The sequence below is a fragment of the Lepisosteus platostomus genome, chromosome 28 (assembly GCF_059453375.1).
Source record: "Lepisosteus platostomus isolate fLepPlt1 chromosome 28, fLepPlt1.hap1, whole genome shotgun sequence".
Taxonomy (NCBI): domain Eukaryota; kingdom Metazoa; phylum Chordata; class Actinopteri; order Semionotiformes; family Lepisosteidae; genus Lepisosteus; species Lepisosteus platostomus.
The window spans coordinates 1,845,875-1,860,528 of NC_142638.1; the positions used below are offsets into that span (position 1 = coordinate 1,845,875).

At 43.9% G+C, this 14,654-nt stretch overlaps 1 protein-coding gene across 1 annotated transcript in view; it reads right to left on the bottom strand.

Annotated features, from left to right (window-relative positions):
• Window positions 1-6,852, bottom strand: part of limd2 (LIM domain containing 2) — a 34,290-nt gene extending 27,438 nt beyond the window's left edge. Inside the window, exon 1 of the mRNA XM_088623222.1 lies at window positions 6,659-6,852. Within this exon, the coding sequence (XP_088479348.1) occupies window positions 6,659-6,661 (3 nt within the window). The 5' untranslated portion in view covers window positions 6,662-6,852. The remainder of the gene's footprint in view (window positions 1-6,658) is intronic.
• Between the last annotated feature and the right edge of the window lie 7,802 nt (window positions 6,853-14,654).

Genomic DNA, 14,654 nt, shown 5'->3' on the forward strand with positions numbered 1-14,654 from the left:
ATGGATTTGATTGAATGCAAGTCTTAATTTTCTCACTATTTCACAAGCAAAAATAATCCCACTAGTTACTGAGAGATTACAAAACTGAACGGAAAGTTCTGTACTTAACCTGAGACTCCTTTAAACAAAGGATGGCGGGAGTTTTGTGTGGCTTCTATGGTGTTTATGATACTTTGAGCACTTCAGAAGTTAGCTTGTTACCCGAATTCGAGGTCAAATGCATGACACCATCAAAATCCCCAGCGTCAGTGCTCTGACCTGCAGTGTCAGCATCCCTGCACAAGGAGTAGACTGACATTCAAAGGGACAGAACAGGCCAGAGGCACATGCAATGCCTGGCATTTCAACACCTCTCCGAAATGGAAAGTGTTTCTGTAATCCTTCACAGACATCTTAAGAAATCCTAGAACTCACTAATTTAAAGAACTGGCCATCCATGGAAATAACCAATTTAGAAAACACTTCATCATTACTGATTGCACATTTGTCTCAATAAAATGCAAACTAAGTGCATGTATAACTTATACTTTAATTAAAGGCACAGATGGCATATAATTACTTAGTATATAATGTGGGAAGTGATGTACATATAAATATAACAACGTTAACTGAATAACCACTTGATCTTTGATAGGCTATCTGGTTTGCAATTTTTTGTATATTAAGACTGAATAATTCAAATGTAGCAGGAGAAAATAAGCTTATTCACTTTTGGAGTTGGACATTTTTATGCAGTGTCAAAAGAACAACAGCCCAACACCTGCAATATTGATCTGCTCAGGGAAGAGCTGATTACTACAACAGCAGCCTGGGCAACCGGATAAAACCACCCATCCATTTTCTAATCACTTCTTCCGATTCAGGGTCAAGGGTGAGCTGGAGCCTATCCCAGCAAGCAATGGGTGCAAGGCAGGGATGGGATGCCAGTCCAACACAGGGCACACACAGACACACGCTCACACCAGGGCCAATTTTCCCAGAAGCCAGCTGACCTACCAGTATATCTTTGGACTGTGGGAGGAAACCGAATAACAGTGAACGTACAAACACCACACAAGATAGCACCCCAAGTCAGCACAGAGGCCCAGCTCTGCGAGGTAACAAAGCTAAACCACCAGTCTGGGTTAAAACATCGTCACTATCAGACAGCTGGCAGAATAAGGAAGCATCAAGAGGCTTTCACTGTGATTTTTACAGCTCAAGTGACCGTGTGAATCTCTTACAGATCATCTTTTATACACCTTTTAATCACTAATGAGCTTTGTATTGTTAATCAATTCCTTTTTCAACTCAGTTTCACCAGTACAACCCCTGTACGAAGGGGATGAGAACCTAAGTAGATACAACTCTTAACATGCCCATGAGTCAGATCCACCAATCATTCGACATGCTATGAACTCAATTTAGACAACGCAAGTCAGACAGACTCGTCTTCAAGACGTCATTAACACATGAAAAGGGGATGGAGCATGTACAGTATATAATTGTGGATCTGTGGATGGTCTTTTATTAACTGCATAGCTATAATTGATTGTTTTTATGTTTTGCACCCGATCAAATTCCTTGTAACATACTTGGCAGATAGACATGGATGTTGCATGAGAATCAGAATCACTCTATGGCATCCAGACTGTCAATACACTCGAGCTTAAAACATTTTTTAAAAGGTAAAACTTGCATTCCTGCAGGTTCTATCAATGAAGCACAAAAGCAATCAAAATAGATAAGGGACTGGTAATGATGTACCACAAGGCAGCATGCAGGCTTGTGTTAAAACGGAACGATGGGACACACCTTGTCCTCTCTCCGACATGATCACCCACAACTGCACGCTGTGCTACAATACAAACATGGCGGCTGTACGTACACATAATTGTGTGTAAGTTTTAATTAAACTCCACACAGAAGATAAACACAATTAGCCTTTGCCTTGCGTGCTGAGACGTGAAATGATTCAGCCTGCTAAGCTGTAATTCAAACTCATGCAAATAAAATTTGTTTGGCAATTTATCCATCAGGAAACTAAAGAAACATTAAGCCAGGAATTGTTTTGAATGTTAACTTCCCCGAAATCACAGGTTGAACTCCATTTTCCTGTGGTGGTTACAACTATACCTAAGGAGTGTTGTACACATACTGTGAAAGTACACGTGCTGTAGTACTTTCATCTCATGGGCATATGAAAGAAGTAAAAAATGACACAGACCCCATCACAGTCTGATTATAGATGCAGATATAAATTTTACACAATTAACCAAGTTTGTCTTTCCTTTCTCTGAAGGCTGTGCAAGGGTTTATACTAGGAGCATCAATCTTGGTTCTTGGATAAATTCAATGCCTTCTAAGTTTTCCAACCATTCAAGATCTTTACTTACTGTAATCTAATTATTTAATAAAACTAAATAAAATACACCTTTCTCCTCTGGCCAAAAAATGAAACCTGGGACGCTGTACCCTTTCAAATTGTGATGTCACTTCACTGTACTTAGTCCTGAGTAAAGGAATGAAGTGGACATGAGACCTGGCACTAAGGTGACTGATCTTTATGGATCTTTCTGTACAGAACTTGAACTGCATCCTTACGCAAGAATACACCAGTCCAGCAGAAAGGCCTCTGGTTCAGTAAAGCAGCACTTCTGCTATGCAGCAATCAGGGCTGAGCAGAGCTGTGAGACTGCAGAGAAATCTACTTGCATTCCAGAGGGAAGAGCTCCTTGGTGTCCTCTGCTGTCTACTTTACCGTACATGACAGCACCTACTCTCTTCAAAAGCATAAGCAGAGCCACGCTTGCCCCGAGCTATGGATTTCTACAGATATAGTACTCCAAAGCTGGTTGTGCAAGAACTCCTGAATGATTACACAACAGCACTTAGGGCTACTTTCCTTGACCACTGTATTGATTTGCAGATGTTAAGCTACTGTGTGGCCCTTCCTTAAATTCAAGGAAGTGCAAAATCATATAACCATGTAATCCCTAGAAGTTAAAATCCTGATGTGAAACACAGAAGAGGCGCAGAATATGGGATAAGGTGTTTTTTGTCCAATTGCCCAGTGGCTTCTAGGCTCTGAATAACCTGAGATGGATATTTTCAAGAAACTGCATGAAGTGGTTGCTGCTTTTTATTCTCTCTAAAGTATCACTGCTTTTATCTTGTAAACAAAACACTGGTGGTTTAGTATCAACAGCCCTGCTCTAGTCAATTCATTGCTTATGAGCTGTGGGTCTCTGGTTGTACCATACTTTGCTGTTCTTTGCTGCCATTGCTGGTGAACTATTTCAGCAAACAGATCATATGAAATATTTCACAGCCCACTGCTAAAGTGCAAAACACCTGCATGCCTTTCGGCGCTCTGGAAAGAGCACTTACTGGCTTTGATTTTCCACGTACTTGGTGATATAGTGGTCAGCACTGCTGCCTCACAGCTCTGGGGCCCTGGGTTCAGTTCAATACCTGGGAGTCTGTGTGGAGACCACATGTTTCCCCTGTTCATGTGAGGCTCTTCTGAGAGCTCCTGTTTCCTCCCACAGTCCAAAGACATGCTGGCAGGTTAAATGGCTTCAGGGAAAACTGGCCCTGGTGTGAGTGTGTTTGTGTGTGTCCCATGTGTTGAACTGGTGTTGCACCCACTGCATGGTGAGATAAGCTCCAGCTCCCCAGCACCCCCGGAATTGGATTAAGCAGTTAGAAAATGGAATTATTCCCTATAAACAATAAAAATGAGAAGCCACTAATTATCCTCTGAGTTTAGGGTTCAATCCTAGAGATCACAAAGAATATATTCTTCTCAAAGACTGATCTCTGCTTCTTCTTGTCAGGATACCTCCTGATAAGCTGTGAAAATATTGACATAAGCATACAGACAAAAACAATTACACTGGCAGCAACCTAAGGAAAGTGCAGAAAGTTAACTCAGCCCTGAGAAAGAGCACATATGGGTTTAGGAATGAGTAACCGGTTTCATGTCTGAGCACCAGGTTTGAAATGCAAATAAGATTAAACCCACAGATCAAGATAAGTTTGAAAGCAACTCATCTGCTTTGTTGTTACTGGCTTTTGTGTTTTAAACTAATAAAACACATGAGTTCAAAGGTACTTTATAGGGACACAAAAACAAATTAAAGCTGTAATTATCACCCCCAATGCCGCTGATAGTCTCGCTGAAAAAGTATCAATCCTGCATTAGTCTCGGCACCAGTCCTGGCTTCCTGTGCAGTGGGATTTCTGAAGCCTTGCATCGCCGAGCGCCACATCCGCAAGGCTCACAGATCTCGCGTGTACTGCAAGTACAGAGCTCTTTCAACCAAAAGCCTGCCTGACTCATTGCATCGCAAGCTTGTTGAAGACAATCAGGGCTTCAAGGTTCATACAATTACAAAGCCAAACTGAGACAGGCAGGGACAGGGCAGCAAGAGAGCCCATAGGTTTTTGCTTAAACCAAAGTGCCCAACAGGAATTTCTAAAATGCAAATGCATAAAAAAGTAGTTTTTAGGGTGGAGGGCTGGTAGTTAGGGGTATAAGACTGTTTTATCCTTTGTCCAGTGCAGAAATCACAGTCATGTACCAAATGTTTGTAAAAAAAATCTCACCCTGACCATCTGTTTCCTAGGTGAACCTGCAGTGTATAACTGTCCCACTTGGGGGATTGTGGAGGTGCTGTATTCTTACTCTGTTTAATGCCCTAAAATCTGGGATAATCTCAAGATCTATAAGCCACTTACTGCAAGTTTGCGAAGGACTTTACCCTAGCCTTCTTTTGTTTTTTTTGGTTTAAAATTTGTGTAGAGACCTTCTGAGTCGAGACAAGCTGAATCGTGCCAAGACACAACCCACATTTTTGTGGAATATCTGATGAGATAAGCAGATATCAGCACCATTCCAAGCTGCTTCTAACATGTGCACAGCGGAGCCATTCCCTCTTCTAATTCCTGCTGCACAGTTTCTCGGACTGTATACATCTGAAACAATTCAGAACAGACCACGTTCAGAGGTCAGCTCCTCAGAAACCACAACACCCCTGTGCATCATCCAGGTGGGGCTGCACATTGGTGGTGGTGGAGGGGATCCCCCATCACCTGTAAAGCGCTTTGAGTGGAGTGTCCAGAAAAGCTGTATATATAAGTGTAAGCAATTATTATTACTATAAATATTGGCATATCTGTTAAACGTCTAAAACACAGAGCTCAGAAGGCTGATATGGTTGTACAGAGAAGGCCCTGAACTGCTGTAAAGTGCATTTAAAGTTTCGTATCTGTTAAAAAGACAAGCTTAACCAGAACTGTCGTTTAAACTTATTTCATGTTTAACTTTCAAAGAAACCAGCCTCGCTTTAAGAAAAAAAAAAGCCAGGGGCTAAAAAAAAATTAGAAACAGATCTAAAGTCCTTTTAGGAGCATGAACACTGGTAAGTAGAAGCAGATTTTCCATTTCAACGATTTTCCTCTTAACCCTTTATTTTGCACCACCAAATCAAGACTGAAGACAGCCTACTGTGTTGTTAGAAGTGCTGTCGCTTGTTTTAAGCCTCCACGCGGAAGTGACAGCTCGTTTCAAGCGCCGACAAACCACAACCACTCACGCAAAACTGGCTCTGGAGTTGAAACCATGTCAGGCATGCAGAGAAAAAGATAAGTTTACGTTATTACACAGGAGCTTTCACACTGGTAGGATGCCTGTGCTGATGCGCACACGACAGGAGTAGCGTTTTGAAAGGGAATGCAGGTGAGGCACCAATCCGATTAGTCACGAACCGTTTGAATACGCTCTGATGAACAAGTTATATAAACTTTAACAGAGAAAGCGTTATCATTGCATATGTGAGGAAATATATATTTTTAAAGTAATAAGCACCAAACATGTTTTCAGAATCCGTATTTGAGAGTAGAACTGGCAGACAGCGGAGCGCACGACCCTGCCACACTGACAGCCCCTTTCCAATCTGCGTGTGTCCCGATTTCAAGCCCCTCTTGGAGGGGGAACCACGGTAATTTGCCGTGCAAGGTTTACGTAAGAATGGAAAAATACCGAGGACATTTTATGCGAACCGCTCTCTCTCCGCCTCACAGCCAGTGTTTCTCGGACGCGCTGAAGGCTACCTGAAGGCTACCTCCGTGTACCCCCTCGATGAAACACCTGGGCGGCCGTGCTGGTGATGCTGGAGCGCAGACACTGCACCGGGTATCCACACTGCCCGCCACTGGTTCCCACAGGACCGAGCAGATTAGCACACCTCACACTCCCCATTAACCTCGCACCCGGGTTAATCCCCCACCCCCAGCGGAACATTTCAGCACGACCCCACCGCGTTCAGCCAGGGAACAGACATACAGTACAGTGCGTCTGCGCTCGGCTTCCACTCCCCGAAAATACATTCTTTTCACGGTAAAAAAAAAAAACCAAAAACAAAACGGGGCTACAGTTCTAATTAAGACGGCTTTTTATTTCTGAGCCATCGGGATCCGGAAATTCTCTGAACAAAAAACGAATGCATGAGGGAACGCTTTGTACACCTTTGAGAAAACCTGTAATACAATGCATTTGGATCCCAAAGCAATGCGTGCGCATCACCCAGCCTTCAAAAAAAAAAAAGGAGAGAGGGAGGGAGGGAGAGAGGAGGTATGGCCGAGCATAACCACCGAATTGAGCGGAGTCGCTTACCATCTGCGTGTTCTTGTCACGGCGCGAAGGCAAAGACAATATTTCTCGTCCTCAAGATGCTGCACTCGGCGCGTTTATCATTCGCTTTTTCCGCAGACGCCTGTTCTCGCGGCTGCCCTCTCTTCGCGACTGCTACCCGGCTTCCTGCGCTCCCCTGTTTGAGAGTGGTTTTGAGCAGCAGGATGTCGTCTGCTATTGGCCGACAGCACTCCCCCCCTCCGCACCCGAATCTGCACGCTCAGTTCTCCTTTTGTGCGCGAAGGGCTGTACAACAATGAAGGAGCCTCGGCGTACCTCACAGGGAAACCCTACAGGGAATAGTTTCAGCCAGAGAACTGCAGCCCAACCGGCCTGTTTGTTACATGCAAGCTCACGCTAACAAACCAATGCTGCGCTTTTTTTTTTATGAAGTCACCACAGCTGGGTGGGAGGGCGATTTGAGCCGAGGGCGTGTGGACCATTTATCCACAGGGTAAAAGAAGGAGACAGTCGAACAGCGGGGTCACTTCTGGTTTGTAGGCATACAAGATTTGACGGCGTCTTTTCAACTTTGGCGAAGTTCAAATTGTTACCAAGCTGCAGGCGTCTCTTACTGGTCGAGGGTTTACAGTAATCGAGTACTGTAATCGTTGTACGTGGGATTCACTTGGCATAATTGTCGGTAAGGATGGCAGGCTGGGGTCAGGTTTATTTTTGCAAATAAATATGTGAGCGTCACTCACAATGCAGTGTTGGACTTATGTGTATCTGTCACTGTTAATGGGCAGCCGTTCTTCCCTTGTTCACAGGGTACTGGTGGGGTCACTGGCTTTTGGGAAAGTGGAAGAGTAGTTGTTTGAATGGTTGCAAATGAAGACCATGATCCAAACATGTGAGGGAATGTCTCGTCTGTTCAGAACTGAATCTGAAACTGAACATTAACTCCCAGATGCTTTACAAAACTCTGTATATTTCTCATTTTATGATATGCAAATTCATCTCAAAGCAAACAGTCAAAAATAAAAACCTAATTTTGATATGCCTCGGAAGTTTTCCTGGGGTTAATTGCGCCGAACGGGTTTCTGGACTACAGATTCTCAATACGTATGTGGGTCAGGGGTTCCATGGATTCTGTGAAGGTGATCCGTACTAGAAAAGTGAAAAAAGTCGCATCTGCACATCTACATATGCTGAGGTTACAGGTCCCCTTTGTTTCATAGAAGCGGTTTGTGTGACAGTGCATAGTTCAGGACCCTGTGCAGACAGTAAAATCCGGAAGTCAGTGGAGAAGGACGACGGGGAGGAGACGACGAGGAACTGGGCAGGTTGACAAACGGGGGCGTGACGGCGGTGAACTGGCGCTCGGGGGGCCCAAGGAGTCCAGGGCGAAGTCCAAGGTCCAAATCCGAGTGATTCATCCAAAACGAAACAAGACAAAGTTAAAAACCAGAACGGGATCCGGAACAAGGACAGGGAAATAAAAACAGGATGATGAGGCCAGGCGCTCCGAGCTCCGGACTCAGCAGGGTCAGGATGCCGATAGGAGGCCTGTGCCCTCAAGCCGTGGGCTTAGGGTGGTAGGCGGACCTCTGGACGTCTGTCTTCCAATGCAGAGCCCAAGTAGTAGTCCTGGATGGGACGCCAGTCCATCACTTCATCTGGGAATCCTTTATATCACATGCACCACTAATGCTCCTTGGTCTGCAAACCAATAGCAGTACAGTACTGCAGTTCATAGTGGGACATAAGTACTGTGATACCTATAGAACGGTTTTACTTTTTGATGTAAGCAAATTCTGTTATAGAAAATACTGTCAGAAAGATAGACTGCTTATTAATTCCCGATGTCATTAAATAGCACTAAAATCAATTGCCAACCAACCTTGCAACACAGCCCAGTGAAATAACATTTGAATTAAACTAAAGTGGCTCCAGCTTCAAATGTAGGTGCCTCTTTCTTTCAGGCATTTGCAAGCTCTGCTAAATAGCCTGTAACTTCTAATCCGTGGCTTTCTATGGCTTTAACTTTCAAAGGCAAATAAAACCCGGGGATATAATTAGCTCGGACAGCATGATTTATTTTAAAAGAAATTTAGCGCTGTCCGACAACATATTCACCGACAAACATTTAAAAGAAACACCTGTTTCTTCTCAAACCTCAAGATTTTAAAATTGTACATATGAGTTCTCAGCACACTGAGAGTAAAGGTAAGGTGCTTTAGGGCCATTCCTGTGCATTTTGCTCGTCATGCTGTATCTAAATTTGACTTTTAGATTGGAATGCACTAGTCTGGTCTTGTATATTGCTCCATACTGTGGGAGATGGAGACAGGGTAGCAGATAATACATGTCTGGATTCCCATTTTTTCAACAGACTGAATTCTGGTAGTATTGTACACATAGTGTACTGTAGGTCTGAAGACAAGCTTAGCTTTATCTTTCTTTTTTTTTAGATTTTAGTTTTAGCCAAAATCTTAAGAAGATCAGCTGCATAGAAAATTAGCTCAAAACTGTAGTTTCAAACCTAGAGGATCTGCTGACCAAATAACAAAATATCCTGCAGTGTGTTTGAGCTGCCTGTCCTGCTTCCAGACCTGCGGGCTGATTTGTCCTCGAGGGCTGGTGTGCACTGGTGGTGTTTCCCTGCGAGACGAGGCGAGACGACACAGGCCCGTGCTCAGCCCAAGGACGGCCCCGGCCTTCATTGGAAACAGATGTGGGCGGCTCTGGTTTCAAGCAGGACGGAGAAGGGGGGTCACGAAGCCTGGGAAAGCACTACCATCTGGAGAATTCCTGGGAACCCTGTACACTGGGAAGATGGAAGAGAGCCATTTCAGCAGGGACAGCCATACAGATATGAAAGCTGTCAAGCCGAAACTGGAAGCCAGGCGACGTTGTGAAATTTGAGAGAGAGCTTATTTAGTAAAATGAGGTCAGCCCTATAAATGAGACAATAAAATGGCTGGGTTAAGAATAACTCAAACTAAACGTGCCTCTTTGTTAATGACCTTAGACCGAATTTTTTAATCGAAAGGGAACAATCACAGTTCATGTTTCATAGAACTCACTTAATCCTGACACAGAAGTTCAGAACCTCAGAGATTTTCCCAAACCACTAGAGACTAAGTTACAGCCATATTCCAAATAATTGAAACCAGTCACAGCCTCCCTGCTCATACACCTCTGTCCAATGTGGGGGTCCTGTATTTGGAACCATAATTACAAAACAAATTCACAATTTCGAGCTCTACAGTGCCTCATCACAGAAAGGTTAGCTCTGGCTGGGCGTGCCAGATGTGCACAACAGCTGTCAAAACACCAGGGGGCACTGTTCCATGATAAGCTGAGAATGCTCTGGCCGACATATCCCTATCAACCTCCAGTGACAACCAGTCACAGTCGGCTAATAACATACTCCGTGACATATACAGTGATATCTTGACTGGAGGGCCAAACTACATTCCACACAACCGCTTCATTAGTGGACCTCAGTTTAACTCTAATCCAAGCTTTGTCATCCTCTGGGGTAAATTTGTTTTACGGTACAGTCCAACGAAACAAGGAAGACAGACATTACCAGCAGAGAAGACTTTACCACAATGTTACAGGAGATAAGAGAGTTACTTTACATTGTCTGACAGAGATTTTGCTGCAGGGATGAAACATTTCCTGTCTGTTACTTTTACAACAGAGGTGCCTCCCAGATGGAAGTAGTGTAAATTCACAATGAAGGGGGTGAGACACACATCCTATAATGCTCTTGGCCTTTATTTACCACTCTTTGTTTGCAGAGAATATTTCAGTTGATTGGATTTGCCCCTCAGTATTTAGTCACATGTGATGAGCTAGCTATGGCGAACCCAACACAACAGGGACGACTCGGCACTAAACCAGTTACAGTGCAGCTGATATACAGAGTAGAGTATAGAGAGGTATACAGTTAGAATCACAGACTTATTGCAAGGACTTTCTCTTTCATCAGAGCTGGGGACGCAGCTGAATTCTTCAGAAGGGGATGGATTGTACAGGCCAGAGACAGCTGCTCAACAGGCTTCAGGTCTGGCCCTGTGGTCCAGAGGTTGTTAGTCTGAGACTGAATGTCACTTTATCATTAGATTATACTCTGCATGCATCAGAGGGCAAACACAGGCACAGACACTCACAGGGGCCAATTTTTCCAAAAGCCAATTAATCCACCTGCATGTCTTTGGACTGTGGGAGAAAACTGGAGCACCTGGAGGAAATCCACATGAACACGGGACAACATACAAACCCCATGCAGACAGCGTGTGACTTAAAATTGAGCTTTTTCTAGATACTAATTCCATTCAAGGTATAGGATATTGTTTCCTTCCCTTGTTCTGCACTCTAATGCTGTGTGACCAGTACACTCATGTACTGTACATGCCTGGAGCTGCAAGGCAGCAACACAAATCACTGTGCCACCAGGCTGCTCTGGCTAGATACCAACAGAATGAAATTAAAAAGAATGAGTGAAAATTTCTCTAATAAGACATTGCCACCTTCATGAGGGTTTTGGTTGTTAATATAATAGGTTAACAAATAACTGTCATTTTCTGAATTGTGCTTTTTTAACTTGGGGACCATGTCTTCCTGAAGAAAAAGTTAATAATTTATAGAATACTAGCGCCTGCCTTTCCAGCTGTAGCACTTTAAGCAAGAAGAGGTCATAAAAAAGCTGTGTATTAATAGAAAGGACTTTTTTTTCTTACTCTGACAATTCCTGTACACTCATCTCCAAGCTCAATTAAGCTGCTCCCCCCAAACCCAGCTGTGTGGAGCCTCATCAGAAACCAACACTGCTGAAGAGCGCCCACTAGTGGCAGGATATTCAAAATACATGAGACCAGGAGATGACAAGATCAAACAGTAAATCGATGTATTGATAATATAGAGATCGAGGGGAAGAAAGGAAAGGAAAAAAAGCACTTAAGATGAATATGATCTGATTTAGGAAACCGCCGGTTAGAGGTTTATTGGATCAACATCTAACCACAACACACTACAACTACTTTGTATAGTTGTGCACGTTATTAAATTAAGTTGTATTTATGTATTCACTGTCGTGAAATGTGTCCACTTTCATTTTTTTTTAACTAAACCAAACAGATTTTATGCTCTGAACGTGAATTTCTAAGGTTTCGTCATGCGAACGAATTAAAAACAAACCCCCAAACGCAACGCCTCCGATTACTTGATAGGGTCAGGAATAATTCAACCGGCCAGTCGTTTCCCTTCTTGTTGTGTACGCCGATGTTTAACTGCACGTTAGACCAAAGAGGAGTGAGAATCATTATGTGCGTGCAATACGCTGATTATCTGTAATGTTTTTAGATAGCTGTGATCAGACTGAGACTTCTGCTGCATAACATGAAATATAAAACAAACAAAAGCAGACTCAAAGCTTCAACGACATCTGCCGTGTTTTCAGCCATTACCTCAGCTCCGTGAAGTTGGGCCCCTACAGACAGCACAAACGATGAAACCCACCTCGTTCGTTAGTGCAGCTTTTGTGCCGGTTTGTTCCGTTGAAAGTAGCGTTTGTACTGCTTTCGTGCCCAAGATATAGCGCCTTGTTTTCCCGGTGATGACGTGACCATGCACGGTGACTTTGACCTCCAGTGACCCCGTCTGCCGAGTTCAAGCGCTCTGTTACTGTTTAGCTCGTACCCTTAACATTATAAAGACAATCGATATCCATAAACAATCAATATCCATAAACATATGAGCCTCCTTAGATGTGAATAATACTAAGACATGACACATGGCAATACCATCTATGACATAAACCTGTGGTTGGAATGTATGTAAAATCACCGTGATTGTAAGATCTATGGTTTTTATTTTCTAAGACACGTTTTCCTTTTCTTTCCGTGCTGTGACACACTGTTGCCAAACGAATAACTGTGGGATACCATCGCGACAAGACCTCCGCAGCATGTCATGATAGGGACCCATGTATATCGCATGAATAGCGCGGCAGTGTATATCACGACTGGCGCCTTGCTTCCATACCGATGTTGCAACAAAGGTCTCATATCAGGACATGATATACCCAGATAGGACGTGTCACGATATATGGACTTTGTGTCACGACATGGGCTCAGCATATCCTGTCAGGGTACGTCCTATCGCAGTAGTCCTATGGACTACTTGTCGCGATATGGGGGCGGGGCATTCTGCCGGGGGGGGTGGTTATGTCATATCGCGATATACAGGCTTCATGTCGCGACATGGGCGTGACAGTTTGTGTCATATCGCTATATAGGGTCTTTCATGTCGCGACATGGGGCGGGACACTTTTGCCGGGATATGCCATATCGCGATACACGAGGCTTCATGTCGCAACATGAAGGGGGATGGGGTTGTCATATCGCGATATGTGGACTCCATGTCGCGACATGGGGGGCGGGGGCGTTTTGTCGGGGTATGTCATATCGCGATATATGGACTTAATGTCGCGACAGTGGCGCTATGACACTGATGCGCCAGACGCAAGGGGTATCGCAATGTGCGCATTCTTATCGTGACAGGCTATCGGAGTCGTAAACGCGCTGTGGATGCCATGACATTCTTTGTCTGCACAACATGGTGACACTTTTTTGCAAATTCCCCACATAACGTTTTCAGGAACACTTTTTTTTCCCTGTAGATATTAAAAGCAATTATTTTCCGTAAGATTTTCGAAGTGAATTACGGCAATGAATCACTCAGTCTCAGTTCTAGTGTGTCGTGACTGATACACACCTAAGGCGACAGATTTCCACCTTGCCAGCGGTTGAGGACTTTTGGCGAGGAGGTTATAGGCTTGTTTTGCCTGCCTTCTCCGCATTACAGTACGTAATACAGGATTTTATTGATTACCTATGGATTACTTTTAATTCTGTCACGGTTTTCTATATATTTCTTCAAACGCAAATGATGTCAGCTGCCATGAACTGCCTTACATTGTACAGTGTGTCTCACACGAATGTTAGTCGTCTGTGCGTTTGGGTTTCTGTAGACTGGTGCTCAAAACCCAGCAGAGGGAGCAATTGATACACCAGAATTCCTTTAGGTCTGAAGAATATGAAGTCCACCGCCAGAGGGAGACATCGTCATGTTTGGTATTAAAACCGTTTCCCCCTTCTCAGTGCGTGTGAATTTAATTAAATCGAGCTTTTCTAGATACGAATTCTATTCACGATATAGCACATTGTTTTTTTTTCTTTTAGTTGAGTTAATCTCTTCCGCCATATTAGTGTGCCATCTTTTCTGTGCTATAATGCTGTGTAACCAGTTCACTAATGTACAAAACATAAGGCAGTAAAAAGCCATTCTGAAGTCATTACAGCATGTGTGGGTTGCTGAATGAGCAGCCTGGGTAGAGTCTGGGTGTGACTATAGAGGAGTCATCTCTAGAGGTATGAAGAGCTTACTTAAGGGACTCCACAGCCTAAATTAATGGCTTGCAGCAGACACTTTCCTCCAAAGCAATTTACAGACACTAAAAAATAAACTGTGCATCGATGTCTGCTGCAGCAGTAATTCCTCTCTCATCTGAAAAAAAGCAAATAGTGATACTCTGGGTATATTAACTCAGTGGTAATGAATGCTTGTTCTTCAAGAAAGGATCAAGCCAAATGCTTGCTTGTCACATTAAGGTCAAGTTCTATGTTAATAATAATAACATATTATCAAACACGAACGGCACGGACGTGCAGTGGTTAGCATTGCTGCCTCGCAGCGCTGGGGTCCTGGGCTCAATTCTGGACCTGGGGTTTTATCTGCGTGGAGTTAATATGTTCTCCTTTGGGTGGGTTTCCTCCCAGAGTCCAGCACTAGTAGATAATTGGCTTCTGGGGATATTGGCTCTGGAGTGAGGAGTGAGTGCGTGTCTGAGAGTGCCCTGTGATGAACTGGCATCCTGTCCACAGGGTATTGTGCCTTGCTCCTGTTATTTCTGGGATAGGCTCCTGCTCCCCTTCAACCCTGAACTGGGAGAAACAGACAGAAA